The 14,204-nt window shown below is 43.2% G+C and overlaps 1 protein-coding gene across 1 annotated transcript in view; it reads left to right on the top strand.

The window, feature by feature from the left end:
- JAKMIP2 (janus kinase and microtubule interacting protein 2) overlaps positions 1-14,204 on the top strand; it is a 194,418-nt gene that overhangs the window by 158,934 nt on the left and 21,280 nt on the right. Inside the window, exons 7-13 of the mRNA XM_060240562.1 lie at positions 454-594; positions 5,424-5,474; positions 7,464-7,583; positions 8,155-8,283; positions 9,622-9,705; positions 13,193-13,255; positions 14,027-14,125. Of these exons, the coding sequence (XP_060096545.1) occupies positions 454-594; positions 5,424-5,474; positions 7,464-7,583; positions 8,155-8,283; positions 9,622-9,705; positions 13,193-13,255; positions 14,027-14,125 (687 nt within the window). The remainder of the gene's footprint in view (positions 1-453; positions 595-5,423; positions 5,475-7,463; positions 7,584-8,154; positions 8,284-9,621; positions 9,706-13,192; positions 13,256-14,026; positions 14,126-14,204) is intronic.

Genomic DNA, 14,204 nt, shown 5'->3' with positions numbered 1-14,204 from the left:
AGCCTGCTTGTGGCAGTTACAGGTATAAATGATACCATAAAAACAACAAATTATCAATATAAAAACAAAATAGGCCTTTAAAACATTAAATGAGATGAGATTAATTTATATTATTTAATTCAAGCAAAACTGGATTGATTCTCCAGAGATTAAGGTTAGAGAATAATCTACTAACATAAATTAATGTTCTATTGACCAAAAATAGAACATTGACATTTGAGAAAGGTACCCAGCACTTTTCTGGACATAGAAGAATATCCCCCATACCACAACATATCAGTTAAAACTCATACTTTGGAAACACACTCTGCAGCCTAACTCTCTGATATACATAATTATTTGATACTTAAAGCAGAAGATAACACCCTTTTTCAAGAAAAGGTCATAATAATCCGAGTGAAGCAGAAAATGCAACCACTAAGTGATTTTCCTTTTATTTGTGTTGTTTCACAGAAAGAAAAAATGACAGCACATCCTCCTCTGAAAAAATTAAAATCTCTCAATGACCTGGATCAAGCTAATGAAGAGCAAGAAACTGAATTTTTGAAGCTTCAGGTTATAGAACAGCAGAACATAATTGATGAGTTGACACGGGTATGTTGTAGGCATAAGGAAAGCAAAGAGGGAGATAACAGAGGCCTTGCTAAGAAATGAATGGCAGATGATTAACAAAAAGGGAATAGGTCCCCTACTTTCATTTTCATAGTATATGTAGTGTATTCTGATTCCCAGTAGCAGCTAGCTGGCATCCAGGATTGGGTCTGAACATCTATCTTTACATGCTAAAAATCTGAGTCGTAGCCTACTATTGTCACAATCCTTTGTTAACTTTTGTCAACAGCCGTCCTAATTGCATTGGTTTTATAAGGATTCCACTTTGTGCTCAGCTAGGGTTGCCAATCCCCAGGTAGGGGCAGGGGATCCCCCGGTTTGGAGGCCCTCCCCCTGCTTCAGGGTAATCAGAAAGTGGGGGAGGGGAGGGAAATGTCTGCTGGCTACTCATGATTCCCTATGGAGACTTATTCCCATAGAAAATAATGGAGAATTTATCCACGGGTATCTGGGGCTCTGGGGGCCCTGTTTCTTGAGGTAGATGCACCAGATTTTCAGTATAGTATCCAGTGGCTCTCCTCAAAATACTCCCTAAGTTTCAAAAAGATTGGGCCATGGGGTCCAATTCTATGAGCCCCCAAAGAAGGTGCCCCTATCCTTCTTTATTTCCTATGGAAGGAAGGCATTTAAAAGATGTGCGGTCCCTTGAAATGTGATGACCAAAACTCCCTTTTGAGTTCAATTACGCTTGTCACAGCCTTAATCTTGGCTCCACCCCCAAAGTCTCCTGGCTCCACCCCCAAAGTCCCCAGATATTTCTTGAATTGGACTTGGCAACCCTATGCTCAGCTGCAAGCTCCATAGCAAGTTGGCTAAGTGTAGCCAGCCCCAATAAGAATCCATGGTGGGAAATGTCTGCTTTTACCTTGTGCAAATCTAGGCTGCAAATACTTTTCTTTATCTCCATGGACAAAGTTGTTATGAGGAACTGGTTCTAGTTAAAGCTCTTTTTCTTTTGTAAATATATATATATATTTAAAAAGTAGAGCACAGAAGAAAAAAGGGAAAGGGGATAAATATTTAAAAAAAAGATTTTAAATACACATAACAAGGACAATCAAAGCATTAATAAACATTTAAAGTACGTATTTCAAGTTTAAAACATGTTTGTAATATTCAAAGATATTTTCTCTCTGTCTTAATAAGACTTTAATAATTGCAACTGCATCAACGGATATTTATAAGCTAGCTAACTTGGAATGAAAAAAGTATTCAATCTTCAAACATTAAATCTCTTTTTTAAGGGTGTACAGAAGAAATCTGTAGCATCTATAGTATAGAAATATATTTCATACCACTGAGCACTGACTTTTGAATTTTTAATTTAATTTGTGATTTATACCCCGCCCCATCCCGTAAGGCAGGCTCAGGGCGGCTTACAACATTAAAACATTGTAATAACAATAAATAAAACATATCCAATTAAACACAACAAATTTAAAATATCTCATAAACATAATGCATAAAATAGAGAGTCATAACTCCAACAATAGTCCAGCCAAAGACCATAGTTCAGCAGTTGGTACGACTTCAATAAAGTGCTGGGGGAAAGTTTCAGAGGACTCCCGGTAGATTGAAAGCCTGGCGGAAGAGCTCTGTCCTACAGGCCCTGTGAAACTTAGGTAAGTCCCTCGGGGCCTGGATCTCCAATGGGAGCTCATTCCACCAGGTAGGGGCCCAGATTGAAAAGGCCTTGGCCCTTGTTGAGGCCAAGTGGGCATCCTCAGGACCAGGGATCACAAGAAGATGTTATGTAGATGATCTCAATGTCCGGGGGGGGGGGGGATTGCTCATATGGGGAGAGGCGATCCCAAAGATAGGCAGGCCCCAGGCCATATAGGGCCTTGAAGGTAAGGACCAGCACCTTGAAACGGATCCGATACTCAGTGGGGAGCCAATGCAGTTCGCGCAGCACTGGCTGCATTTGCACCCATATAGGCCTCAATGCTAATAACTGGGCTGCTGCATTCTGCACCTGCTGGAGTTTCCAGAGCAGAGTCAAGGGCAGCCCCATGTAGAGAGAGTTGCAATAGTCTAATCTGGAGGTGACTGCTGCATGAATCACTGTGGCCAAATCACAGGGTGCCAGATAAGGGGCCAGCTGCCGGGCTCGCATCAGATGGAAAAAAGCGTCCTTGCAGTGGCGGCAACCTGGGCCTCCATAGATAAGATGACATCCAGGACTATCCCCAAGCCCTTCACCTCTGCCGATGGCGTTAATGGAGTACCATTGAAGGGTGGGAGCCTGATCCCACTCCCTGCCCCCCCCCACCCCCGGATCTGGACATAGGATTTCCATCTTGCAACGCCACGGCTTGCAATGCCTCACCCAATTGATCTGGGACGGAGTCTAAGCAGCCATCCATAAGCAGATAGAGCTGGGTGTCATCAGCGTACTGGTGGCAACCCATCCCATATCTCTGGACCATCTGGGCATCGGGGAAAGGATCGCCTCTTGTGGCATGCCACATTCAAGTGGGTGTTGCTGGGACAACCCCCCCAAGGGCCACCCTCTGTCCCCAACCATGAAGAAAGGAGACTAGCCACTGTAAAGCTTGTCCCCGGATCCCCACATGTACAATGAGTGTGATTTCATCTGGAGTTCACAGTACAATAAGAAATGTAGTATATACAGTGTATTCTGCTTTCCAGTAGCAGCTAGTTATCTAAATACCATAGTCACCTGAATTCACTCAGGCCAGATTGCATATTACATACCAACATCCCTGCTGCAATAAATTCTGCATACCTCTGGCAAAAGCCATATAAAGTTATTTTATACAGAGTAAAGCATTTGATTCATCTGTCTCATTGAAGTCTGTTCTGACTTTCAGAGACTTCCAGGGTCTCTGGTAGAGAGAGGGTCTTTCCTAATACCTGGTATCTGAAAACCTTTGAGATGTCAGGGATTGAAATTGGGATCTTCTGCACACAAAGCAGGTAGTCTGCCACTGAACTACAGTCTCTTCTACTGCATTCCTTCATAAAATCATTTATAAAATTCCACAAATATATCAGTGGGCGGTGAAATCCTGAGGCCACCATGGTAGAGGTGGCTGACTGTCAACCTAACAGTGGTGCTACTGGTCTGTTCCCTAAGAAGCTGCACAGGCTGGGCACTATGCAAAAGCCCCTGCATTGCATCTCCATGGGCTATGACCATGTCAGCATCCTGAGTGACCATGACACCACACCCACAAGACTTCATGAGGTGCAATGGTGCAGCTGTCAAAGATGAGGGGAACCAACCACAGGCTAGTAACCCCAGGGAGCCAGCCCCAGTGACATGTGAGGAGAGGGGCAAGAAAACACTAACTGACAGGCATGATGGGGTGCAGTAACCAATGAACTCTGTCTGATTAGGAGTGTTCATGTGGCCTGGCCTGTTGTTTCCCTGGGGTGAGCCCTCTCTGTTGTATCATTCTGTCTTTTTGAAATGTTGGTATTAGTAAGTTCACAATAATTTGATTGTGTATTCATATTTGTGTAGCGTAGGTTCACCTGGCCCAGGAACAGCATCCCCCGGGGGTCTGGGCCCACGTTGTAGAACCAAATGCCCAAGTAGAGTTGCCAATCCCCAGGTGGGGGCAGGGGATCCCCTGGTTTGGAGGCCCTCCCCCCCCTCAGGGTCGTCAGAAAGCGGGGGGAGGGGAGGGAAATGTCTGCTGGGAACGCTATTGTTCCCTATGGAGATTTATTCCCATAGAAAATCATGGAGAACTGATCCGCTGGTAACTGGGGCTCTGGGGGGGCTGTTGTTTGGGGTAGAGGCACCAAATTTTCAGTATAGCATCTAGTGCCTCTCCCCAAAATACCCCCCAAGTTTCAAAAAGATTGGACCAGGGAGTCCAATTCTATGAGCCCCAAAAGAAGGTGCCCCTATCCTTCATTATTTCCTATGGAAGGAAGGCATTGAAAAGGTGTCCCTTTAAATGTGATGGCCAGAACTCCCTTTGGGGTTGAATTCTGCTTGTCACAGCCTTGATCTAACATATCCTGGCTCCACCCCCAAAGTCCCCAGATATTTCTTGAATTGGACTTGGCAACCCTATGCCCAAGGGTAGGATGAGCAAGAAAGCAAGAAAGGGTCACCTTTTCACTGACATGGATGGTTCTATATGCCAGCTGCTTGGCATCATATGGACAGATTGCTGCCTCAGGAAGAAACATGTCAACATTGTAAAGGTCCTATCTGAGAAGGAAGCATGTCAAAGTGGTGTGAGATGCCAAGTCCCATGGTCATAAAGCTGTCCAACATAACAGTGTGTTGCACAACTTGGCATCTGGCCTACCTGCACATAGATTGGGGATTATATTGGCTGCTGCAAACTGTCATTGGCCATGGAATGGGATCAGGAGTTTGGGCAAGGGCCTATGAGTTTGGTCTTTGGTGCCTGTAAGCATTCTGTGGTCTGGGGCACTGGGGACTTGGCCATCAGTGGGGGGTCGGGAATCACACTTCCTGGTCCCTGTTGGTGCTTGTGAACTATGCCACAGTTTTTTGTAGGCATAACTCTTGTCTGTTGCCTGGGGGTCAGTTTCTATATGCAAACTAGAAAGAACTTCAGCTTGTGTAAAAGTAGTCAGATATGAGGATATGAGCTGTTATTGAAGATGAAAATAAGGCCCATTATAATTCTTTAGCCAATAAATCAGTATTTCATATTGTTATAATAAAAATGAATATTTGGGAATAAATGATCACATCCTCTAACACTGCAAATTAAAAATAGTTTAGATATTTGCTGTCAGTGCTGATATTTGAAAATGTTCTCCTTTGACCTTCAGTGTTCCTTGAATTTCTTGTACAGGACAGAGAGAAACTTATTCGACGCAGAAAGCATAAAAGAAAGCCAATTAAGGTACTTGAAATATCAGGTGTTTTACATGTCCCATTCAAAAGATGTTGCATTTCAATTCAGCCTGTTAATCTCAAATCCAATTGAAATCATCATTGTTAGCATCCAGCGTTACAATGAATTTGATACAGATGGTACTAGTCTCTGAATGATTTCCGACTAGCCTTATGCCGCTCTCATGCACCTCTTCTTCGCTGGGCTTCAGTCACATTTCGCACTATCTGCCCCAGGGCCGCAACTAACTTCGCCTTTTTCGTGCAGCAAACAGAAACTTGTTTTTTGGAGGATCTTGTTTGCTGCAGGAAAGAGGCGGAGCGAGTTGCAGCCCCGGGGCAGATAGTGTGAAATCCGACCAAAGCCCTGTGGAGAAGAGAAGAATCATAGAATCATAGAGTTTGAAGGGATCTCTAGGGTCATCTAGTCCAACCCCCTGCACAATGCAGGAAACTCACAAACACCTCCCCCTAAATTCACATAGAATCATAGAATTGGAAAGGGAACCTCTAGGGTAGAGGTCCCTTCCAACTCTATGATTCTAAGATTCCAACTCTAAGAGTGAGAGCAGCATAAAGCTAGTGGGAAATCGGTGCTTGTGTAACAGAAGTTATATAACAAAAGCACTGCATTTGTCCAAATGACAAGTAAATCCAGGAAGCAGCTCCCATCTATGGGACTACGGAGGCAACTGAAACTGGTAGTACCTATAAATCTACTACTCTGTTTTTCAGCAGGGTGCATTTCTGGAGCTTATAAATATGGGGAGGCGGAGATGCAAAATAGAAGCTACCTGAGCGCATGCATACCATATATTTTCCATCTTGTGATGCTGCATTCTTGATGTGAAGAAAATAATACAAAGTAGTATGAGTGCATTTTAAATTCTCATTGATCAGTCTGTCTGCCTGTTTCAGTTTGTTTGCCAAGTATAAAATGCTGAAATCAGGATTTTTGGTATCCAGACTCGCTGATGAAGTGACTCTGTCGTCTTAGGGATGAGTCATGTTTTTCTTTGATGTTTTAATTCAATTATCGAGTCTGAAGACACTACAGTGTTTGGGGTTTTTTTTTAAATGAAGTTGAATGGCGTATTTTGTAAGTAAAAGCTTCTGTAATTGAGATTGGAAGATAAGAGATTGAAACTCCAGTGCTCACATGTACTGATCTTCCTGGAAGCACTCCACTACAACTGTACAGTAGACCATGAACCTGTAGTCATCAACCACTGCCACTATTGATGACCAGGGGTCATTTTGTAAAAAAATAGGTGGCAGAGCTCATTAGCATAACTCATTAGCATATACCCCCCCCCAGCCAATAGCAACCCAATGCAAGAAAGGAGAGCCCTGGGTGAGCGAGGCCTGCCTGGATTGACTAGAAATTCAGCCAGCCCAAGCAGGCCTCGCTCACCTGGGGCTCTCCTGGGCCGCCCCCACCCTCAGTCAAAAGGCCAGCAAGCCATCCGCCACCCAAAATCACATAAGAAGTGGAGAAAAGGTGGCTTGGGCTTCTCCAGGGGTTAATGAGGGTTGCTGGGGGTGTGGCAAAGCCCCTGGTGTCTAGCTGGCTGCCTGCTCTCCTAATTGTTATGCAGCTGCACTGACTATTCAATGGCCAAGGGCGGTGGGGAGGAAGAGGGGGAGCCATCAGAAAGGTTCAGGAGCTGTGCTCCTGTGAGCTTTTGCTCAATCTGAAGCCTGGTTATGACATAGTAGGGAACAGGGTTGTTGTATAAATTAATATCATAAAAACCAAAGAGAATCCATCATTAATTCGACTTTGTCTAGTGTGTACACCTGTGCATAGCAGTCATACCAGATTGCTGCTTGGATTCTGTAGTTTAGCTACGCATCTGAATACAGTCTAAAAGTACAACCAGACTGTGCCTAGGTATTCTAATATATAGCACAATGACTGAATATTGCTTTTGAAAAGTGGATCTCGAATAAAAAAATAATACCACATTTTTGGGGGGGGTTTCCACCTTTTCTTTAGAGGCATATATTAGACACTGTTTATGGGGGTGATGATGACTCTATGGACTCTGAAACCTCATCCATGGCTTCATTCAGGACAGACAGAACACCAGCAACTCCAGATGAAGACCTGGATGAAGTAAGATCTTGCATATGGGCAGGGGAGTGGCATACAGGAACCATTACAGTAACTGATGGGATTTTTTTTTTAAATCAGTCTACTGATCTTGTACTCTTTTTGAAGGGTTACTGCAAGGCAAACAGATTCCCCTGACAAAGCCCATTGGTAAAGTGCATAGGAAATTTGGGGGGGATTTAAACTGAGTAATAAAATATATTTTAGCTGATTTTTGTGCCATTGACCTTGGCCTTAATTTTTATCTTTAATTATCTTTTTTATCTTTAATTTTTATCTCCTGTGACTGACCCAGCCCTTTTGTTTTCTTCTTATCCCATAATTTAAGGAATTCCCATGAAACTAAGCATCAGAATTTTTCTGGTTTAAAATGCATTTTTGATGCATGTACACAAGAGCAATCCCTCCGTTTCTATTACAGTGTTGTAAATGTTTTTTAAACTCCTGAACACTACATGTATATATTTGTGGCTTTTGAGTAAGGGCCCATTCTAAGCCACCCTAAGACATTCCACTTATTTTGCAAAGTTTTTGCATCTGATATTCATCCAAGACTTCCTTCCTTCCCCTGCAGAGCTTAGCAGCTGAAGAATCAGAGCTGCGATTTCGACAATTAACAAAGGAGTACCAGGCTTTGCAGAGAGCGTATGCGTTACTGCAGGAACAAACCGGAGGAATCATAGATGCTGAACGAGAAGCCAAGGTCAGCATATGGCAAGGGCAACACACGCTATTTAATAATAACGGGAACAAATGAGATGGGCAATGGAGAAAGTCCAGATAGGTGTAGCAAAATTAGATTGATGTTGTCACTTCCAGGTACTCACTAGTGAGCATTGCTCTTTTGAGAGTTGCATAAGCAAACTATCCTTACTCCAAGAAGCTTAGAGTCTAACTGGGCAATCCTAAACAAGGTTACACTCTGCAAAGTCCACTGACTTCAGTGGACAGAAGTGTTTAAGACTGTTTAGGATTGCACACACAGAGCAAAAAGATAGCAGAGGAAGGAGATGAGAGGGGGAAGATGGGAGAGAAGGAAGGACACTGAGGGAATCAGTGTGAGCAAGTGAATGTTTCATGCATGTAGCCTTTGTGCATTTCTTGAGAAATACTATCAAACACCAGCCCATTTCAGGCACAGATGTATACAATCTGGATTTGTGTGATTTCAAAAAAGCATACACATGTAAAATGTAAGTAAATAACCAGTAGATGTGATCATTCAGAATTTAAGCAGGATATTGTAATGCTGCGTTTCAGAATCATCCAAGTTAGTTATATGCAGTGACACAGTTAGACAAGATACTGTGACACAGCTATGCCCTTTTGACATGAAATGAATGTTAAAAGATGCCAGTATATTAATAATAACAGCAGCAATTTTGTTCTTTCACTTTTCTGCCTTCTCTGTTTCCAACATAATCTCATCAACAGAGCTGGCATTGTTTTGTTGAGTCATTTTGTTTGAGGAGATGATGGAGTTGTACTGAGGTCACTGGCACTAAAGCAAAATTCTCCACACTCAGCACACATGACCTAGTTCAGCACAGGAATATAAAAATTTCATAACCCTAAAACCAGAAGACAACTGGTCCCGCATTAAGCCAAAGGCAAAGCTGGGTGGAAAAATCTGCCTGAAATATTGCCAGGTCATGGCTGGCCTCTACAACAAGGCACGTGGCCTCAGATAGTGGATTGGGGGCATGGCCCTGGGGAAGTAAGCGTGAAAGAGTATTAGATGTTCCAGATCCTGGGAGGGACATGGTGAGAGATGAGGGGTGGGCAGAGGTGGTGGAGCAACCATAAGCAGTGCCCATTGTTGAGCCACCACAGTGATAAATAATAGTATGGGGATGAGAACTATGATGGCCAGACTCACGCAGCCAACCTATGAGATGCAGAGAAAATTAGGCCTGTTTCAATGAACTCAATAGACTATACGCACTCCATTTGCCTGACTTCCCCCCGTTTCCTGAAATCCAGTTTGTTTGATGTGCACTGGAACTTTTTTTCCATTATGGTATGGCAATTATTTTAACAGGCACAGGAGCAGCTCCAAGCTGAAGTCCAGAGGTATAAAGCTAAAATAGAAGATCTGGAAAAAACACTGGCCCAGAAAGGACAGGTAGATTCATTACATGGAATGTTGTGTAATTTGCTTGGCTGAATGTGTATAGCTGTTAATAAAATGGTTTGCTATATAAAACTATGTGTAAAGATATGCTTCACAACAGACAAATTAGCTATTCCAAGAGGGCCTGCAGAGAATATGAAGGAAGTGTTGGAAAAGGTGGCAGTCCATAGTTGTGTGGCATACTCTGATCTCTTTCCTACCCATGAAATGCAGCCATCTTGAATGTGAAGCACAATGATTGATTAATGTGGAACTGAGCGTGGTAACACTGAATAGGAGCAGTGTTCCCTCTGAGCTGAGTTAGGGTGCAGTCGCATAAGAGATTTGACCTAACCTAGCCATGCCTCCCCTCTGGATTTAATATGCATGATCACACATGCACATCTGCCCCCCCGCCCCAGTCCTGCCTGTACTTACCTTGTCTTAGGACAGGCTGGGACCAGATTAAATAGCTACTGGGGAGTAAAATGCATGCAGGGCCCATTTCCCAGCTGTCTGAATGGCTGGGGCACATGATGCACCCACCCCGCATGCACAGGAGCAGTCTGAATGCTCTTCTTGCCCGTGTGTGGCCCATGCCTCTCTCAGCAGCAGGACGCAGGCTGTGTGATTGCCATGGCATGCATCAAAGAGAAACAGGTTTTTTTCAACGCTGGGATACTGCTACACCAAATTCCCATTGTGATTCCACCCTTAGTGCGGACTGTTTTTTAGCCTCTGGCTCACACGTTTTTGTCTCAGCTCAGGAAGAATGGCCTCAGAGCAAACTAATTTATGCAGTAGGCAAATCACTCATAATTTTTATGCCAGTAGCTCATGACGTAGGATTTTTGCTCACAAGACTCCACAGCTTAGAGGGAGCATTGAATAGGAGTTAAACCAGCAAAGGCAGAGTAATGTATGTCTTTTCTGATTTATAAGAGTTTTAAAGACCCTCACAATCATAATTTCATTTGTTTCTAAATGGCAGCCCAACCAGGGCCAATTCAAGCAAACAGGGCCGGCACGTGGGAGTAGGGCAAGTAGGTGACCCCCTAGGGGCGCCACCTGCCCTAGAGGCACCAAGAAGCACCCTCTCTCCTGCTGCGGCTGGTGCCGCTAACTTCCTAACCTTGCGGAGGCTTTCCTCGTGGAGGCTTCCGGGAAGACAGCGGGCACTTGCTGCCATGCCCTCCCTTGGAAAGCCTTGGCGAGGTCGAAGACAGCAGATGCCCTTCAAAGCAGGAGAGGGCTGAGAACAGGAGTGGGCCGTGCGTGCGTGTTTGACCAATGACATCCTTTGCAGAGATGTCATTGGGCCATGCATGCTACGTGCGCAAAAAATAAAAATAAAAGGAGGCAGGGGGCAGGTTTCGGCCTGGGGCACTGGAAACCCCAGCGCTGGGCCTGCAAGCAAGATCTTTTCCTTAACCATATACCAGTTCTGCATAACGTATTTGACAAGTGCTGTTCACAAATTACAGAAAATGCATGTGCAATCCATATGAATTGCACACTTAATTTTGGGAGGTAATTCTCATGTTACATTCAACATATATACAATTAAACGTGAGGTACAAATCCCAGACTTCAGGATTAGTCACATTTCAGGAAAAAAAACAGGTCTTTTAAAATTCCAAGACAGTGGTACTGGTCAAAACTCTTTTGTGCATTAAGTGCTAGTGAAGCAAAGAATCCATTTGGCTGTCTTTCAGCTTGCAGCTGGTATAGAGTTAGAGAATGCTGTGAGTTGCTGGCAAAATGCTTCTTTGGCAGTGTTCCACCTTGGCCCAGACATTAGGTGTTGGAGAGTTAGAAGACGCCATCAGCATATGCTGCATTTGCAGTAAAGTTGTGACCCTGACTGGGATCGGCAACTGCTTTGCTAACTGGGACTGGGATCGGCTAACTGCTTTGCTTAGTCCTTGATAACTGTTGTAAAGATGGGATGACTGGGGGATAGGATAGCCACACAGGAATCAGAGTGTTGCTGGAACAGGATCTGGGAGAGCCAGGTATGAATCCTCCACTCTGCTATGGAAGCTTGCTGAGTGTCCTTGGGCCAGCCACACACTCTCAACCTACCTCACAGGGTTGTTGTGAGGACAAACTGAAGGAGAGGAGAAGGATGTGACCCACTTTAGGTCTCCGCTAGGAAGAAAGGTAAGGTATAAAATGAAGTAAATAGATAAATAAAAATTATTGATCAATTACATTTTTATCCCGTCCTTTCTGTAATTACCATGCAAGGTACTTCCTTCTTCCATTTATCCTCTCAACAATTGTGTGAGGTAGGTTAGACTGAAAGTGAGGTCCAATTGTGTGAGGTAGGTTAGGCTGAAAGCAAAGCCTAAAAAAGTGTGGTAGGTTAGGGCCAAAATTCACTGACTGAGAACTTCACTTACTGAGTTAACTTCACTTACTAAATTCAACACTCGGATTCACTCAGGATTGTTTCTGATAAGGTAAGTCTTCCTCAGCTGGAACCAGAAAGTTTCCAAAACCTGGACAAAGCCCAATGACAAGACCATACAAAGTCGACTTTGTAAAGAACGGCTTAACATATGGTTCCTGAAAAATTATCTGTGGATACTAAGAACTGCTTGAAATATTTGATGATCTTGTCACTGGGCTTTGCATGGGTTTTAGAAACTGCATTCTTTCTGGCTCCAGCTGAGAAAGACTTACCCTATCAGAAATGATCCTGAGTGAATTTGAACACCACATCCTGGACCAGAATTTTGCTTCTGGATTTAATAGTGGACTGAGTTCTTTCATTTAAATATTATTTGGACTGCATCATTGTGTACATTGGACTTTGTTTAGATTTATTATATGATACATTAATAATGATCTACAGGAGACTTTATATTTTCAGTATATTTCTATTGTTATTATATTTTGTGTGCTATTTGTCACAGTTTCTTGTTTCTGTTTCCAGAGTAATTCACACAGCAACGGTGCAGACAACCTGACTAAAGAGCAGATAAGGGTTTATTAGGAATAGGGCTTTTTTTTTTAGCAGGAACGTACAGGAACATAGTTGCAGCTGGCTTAGTGTCAGGGGGTGTGGCCTAATATGTAAATAAATTCCTGCTGGGCTTTTTCTACCAAAAAAAGCCCTGTATGAAACAATGGTGGCATCAGGGGGTGTGGCCTAATATGCAAATGAGTTTATGCTGGACTTTTTCTACCAAAAAGCCCTGATTAAGTACTAACATACTTGATAGGAAAGAGTAGAGACAGAAAGAAGTTCCTAACTACATCTCCAGCTAAGAGAGAAAGGGGACTAAAGTGTGAAACTTCCAAGAAGAGGGAGGAAATTGCCCTAAAATTAGCAATCTGGAAACAGACAAGGAAAGGCACCTAACAGAAGAGAAGGTGCTGTCCTCACTATCCTATCTAAATGTCTTCTTGCTGTCCCTTCGGGGTCTTCTCTTCTTTGTACACCAGACATTGCCTTTTCAACACTTACAAGCTGTTTGTTTTCATCAAACAGGATTCCCACTGGGTAGAAGATAAGCAGCTTTTCATTAAGCGGAATCAAGAGCTTTTGGATAAGGTATGTTTGATCATGAATGTCCATATGGTGTACCATAATGTGGTGGGCTCCAACAGCCTTTAATGGCTTTTGCAGCTCATTTCCAGTTGAGTTCCGAAGGTATTTAAATGTCTATGGAGCCCACCCAAAGCTCACAAACCTCCATGGAGGTTAATGAGGGTTTGTGGGAAGCACGTTCATGGTCAAACCACAGTTCATGGTTTGGTTCATTCCCATTCCTACAAGGGATTCTTCTTGCATGGTGCCAAAGTGACAGCATGAGGACAGAACAGTAAGATTGCAAGTGCAGTTGGTAACGTTTGTGCAGACTGGACCCTTATGAGCAGTTAGAGAATCTTCTGTCTTCTGCTCTGGAACCAGTGCCTATGAAACATAGTTAATGATATAAACATGAAAGCTGAAAAGTTATCAAAAACAATCTGCAAGACTCATCAAAACCCACTTTAAAAACTTTAGTAATTTTCTTTTCAGCCACAAGAAAACTAAGAATTCCCCCACAAAAGTCCCCCATCAGCAGATGTAAATATAATGCAATGTCCTGATCTGCTTTTTCCATTTTTAAATGCAGTTGTGCTAACTTGCAGCGCACAAATTTCTAAGCTCTGTGAGACTTGGTTATATTTTCTATTATCACATTGACAATGAAGTCAAAACAACAGAACACTTTTCCCCCTTAAGCATACTTCATGAGAAAAGGAGAGGGAATGAACGTCTAACTGAATGGGTTGTGAAAACAAGGCAACTAATTATAAATTTATGTCTTTCTTCTAGATAGAAAAATTGGAAGCTGACAATAGTCGGTTGCAACAAGAGCTGCAAGATGCCAGGGATCAGAATGAGCTGCTGGAATTCCGAAATCTAGAACTCGAAGTAAGAAGTTGTAAATTCTGTATTGTACAGCCATGAATGTTCCTTAAGGAGAGAGACTGAAACTGATCTGCTTTGATTA

Source organism: Heteronotia binoei, chromosome 5, assembly GCF_032191835.1.
Source record: "Heteronotia binoei isolate CCM8104 ecotype False Entrance Well chromosome 5, APGP_CSIRO_Hbin_v1, whole genome shotgun sequence".
NCBI classification, from domain to species: domain Eukaryota; kingdom Metazoa; phylum Chordata; class Lepidosauria; order Squamata; family Gekkonidae; genus Heteronotia; species Heteronotia binoei.
The sequence above is the reverse complement of the archived record's forward strand: the minus strand, read 5'-3'. Positions and strand labels throughout refer to the sequence as shown.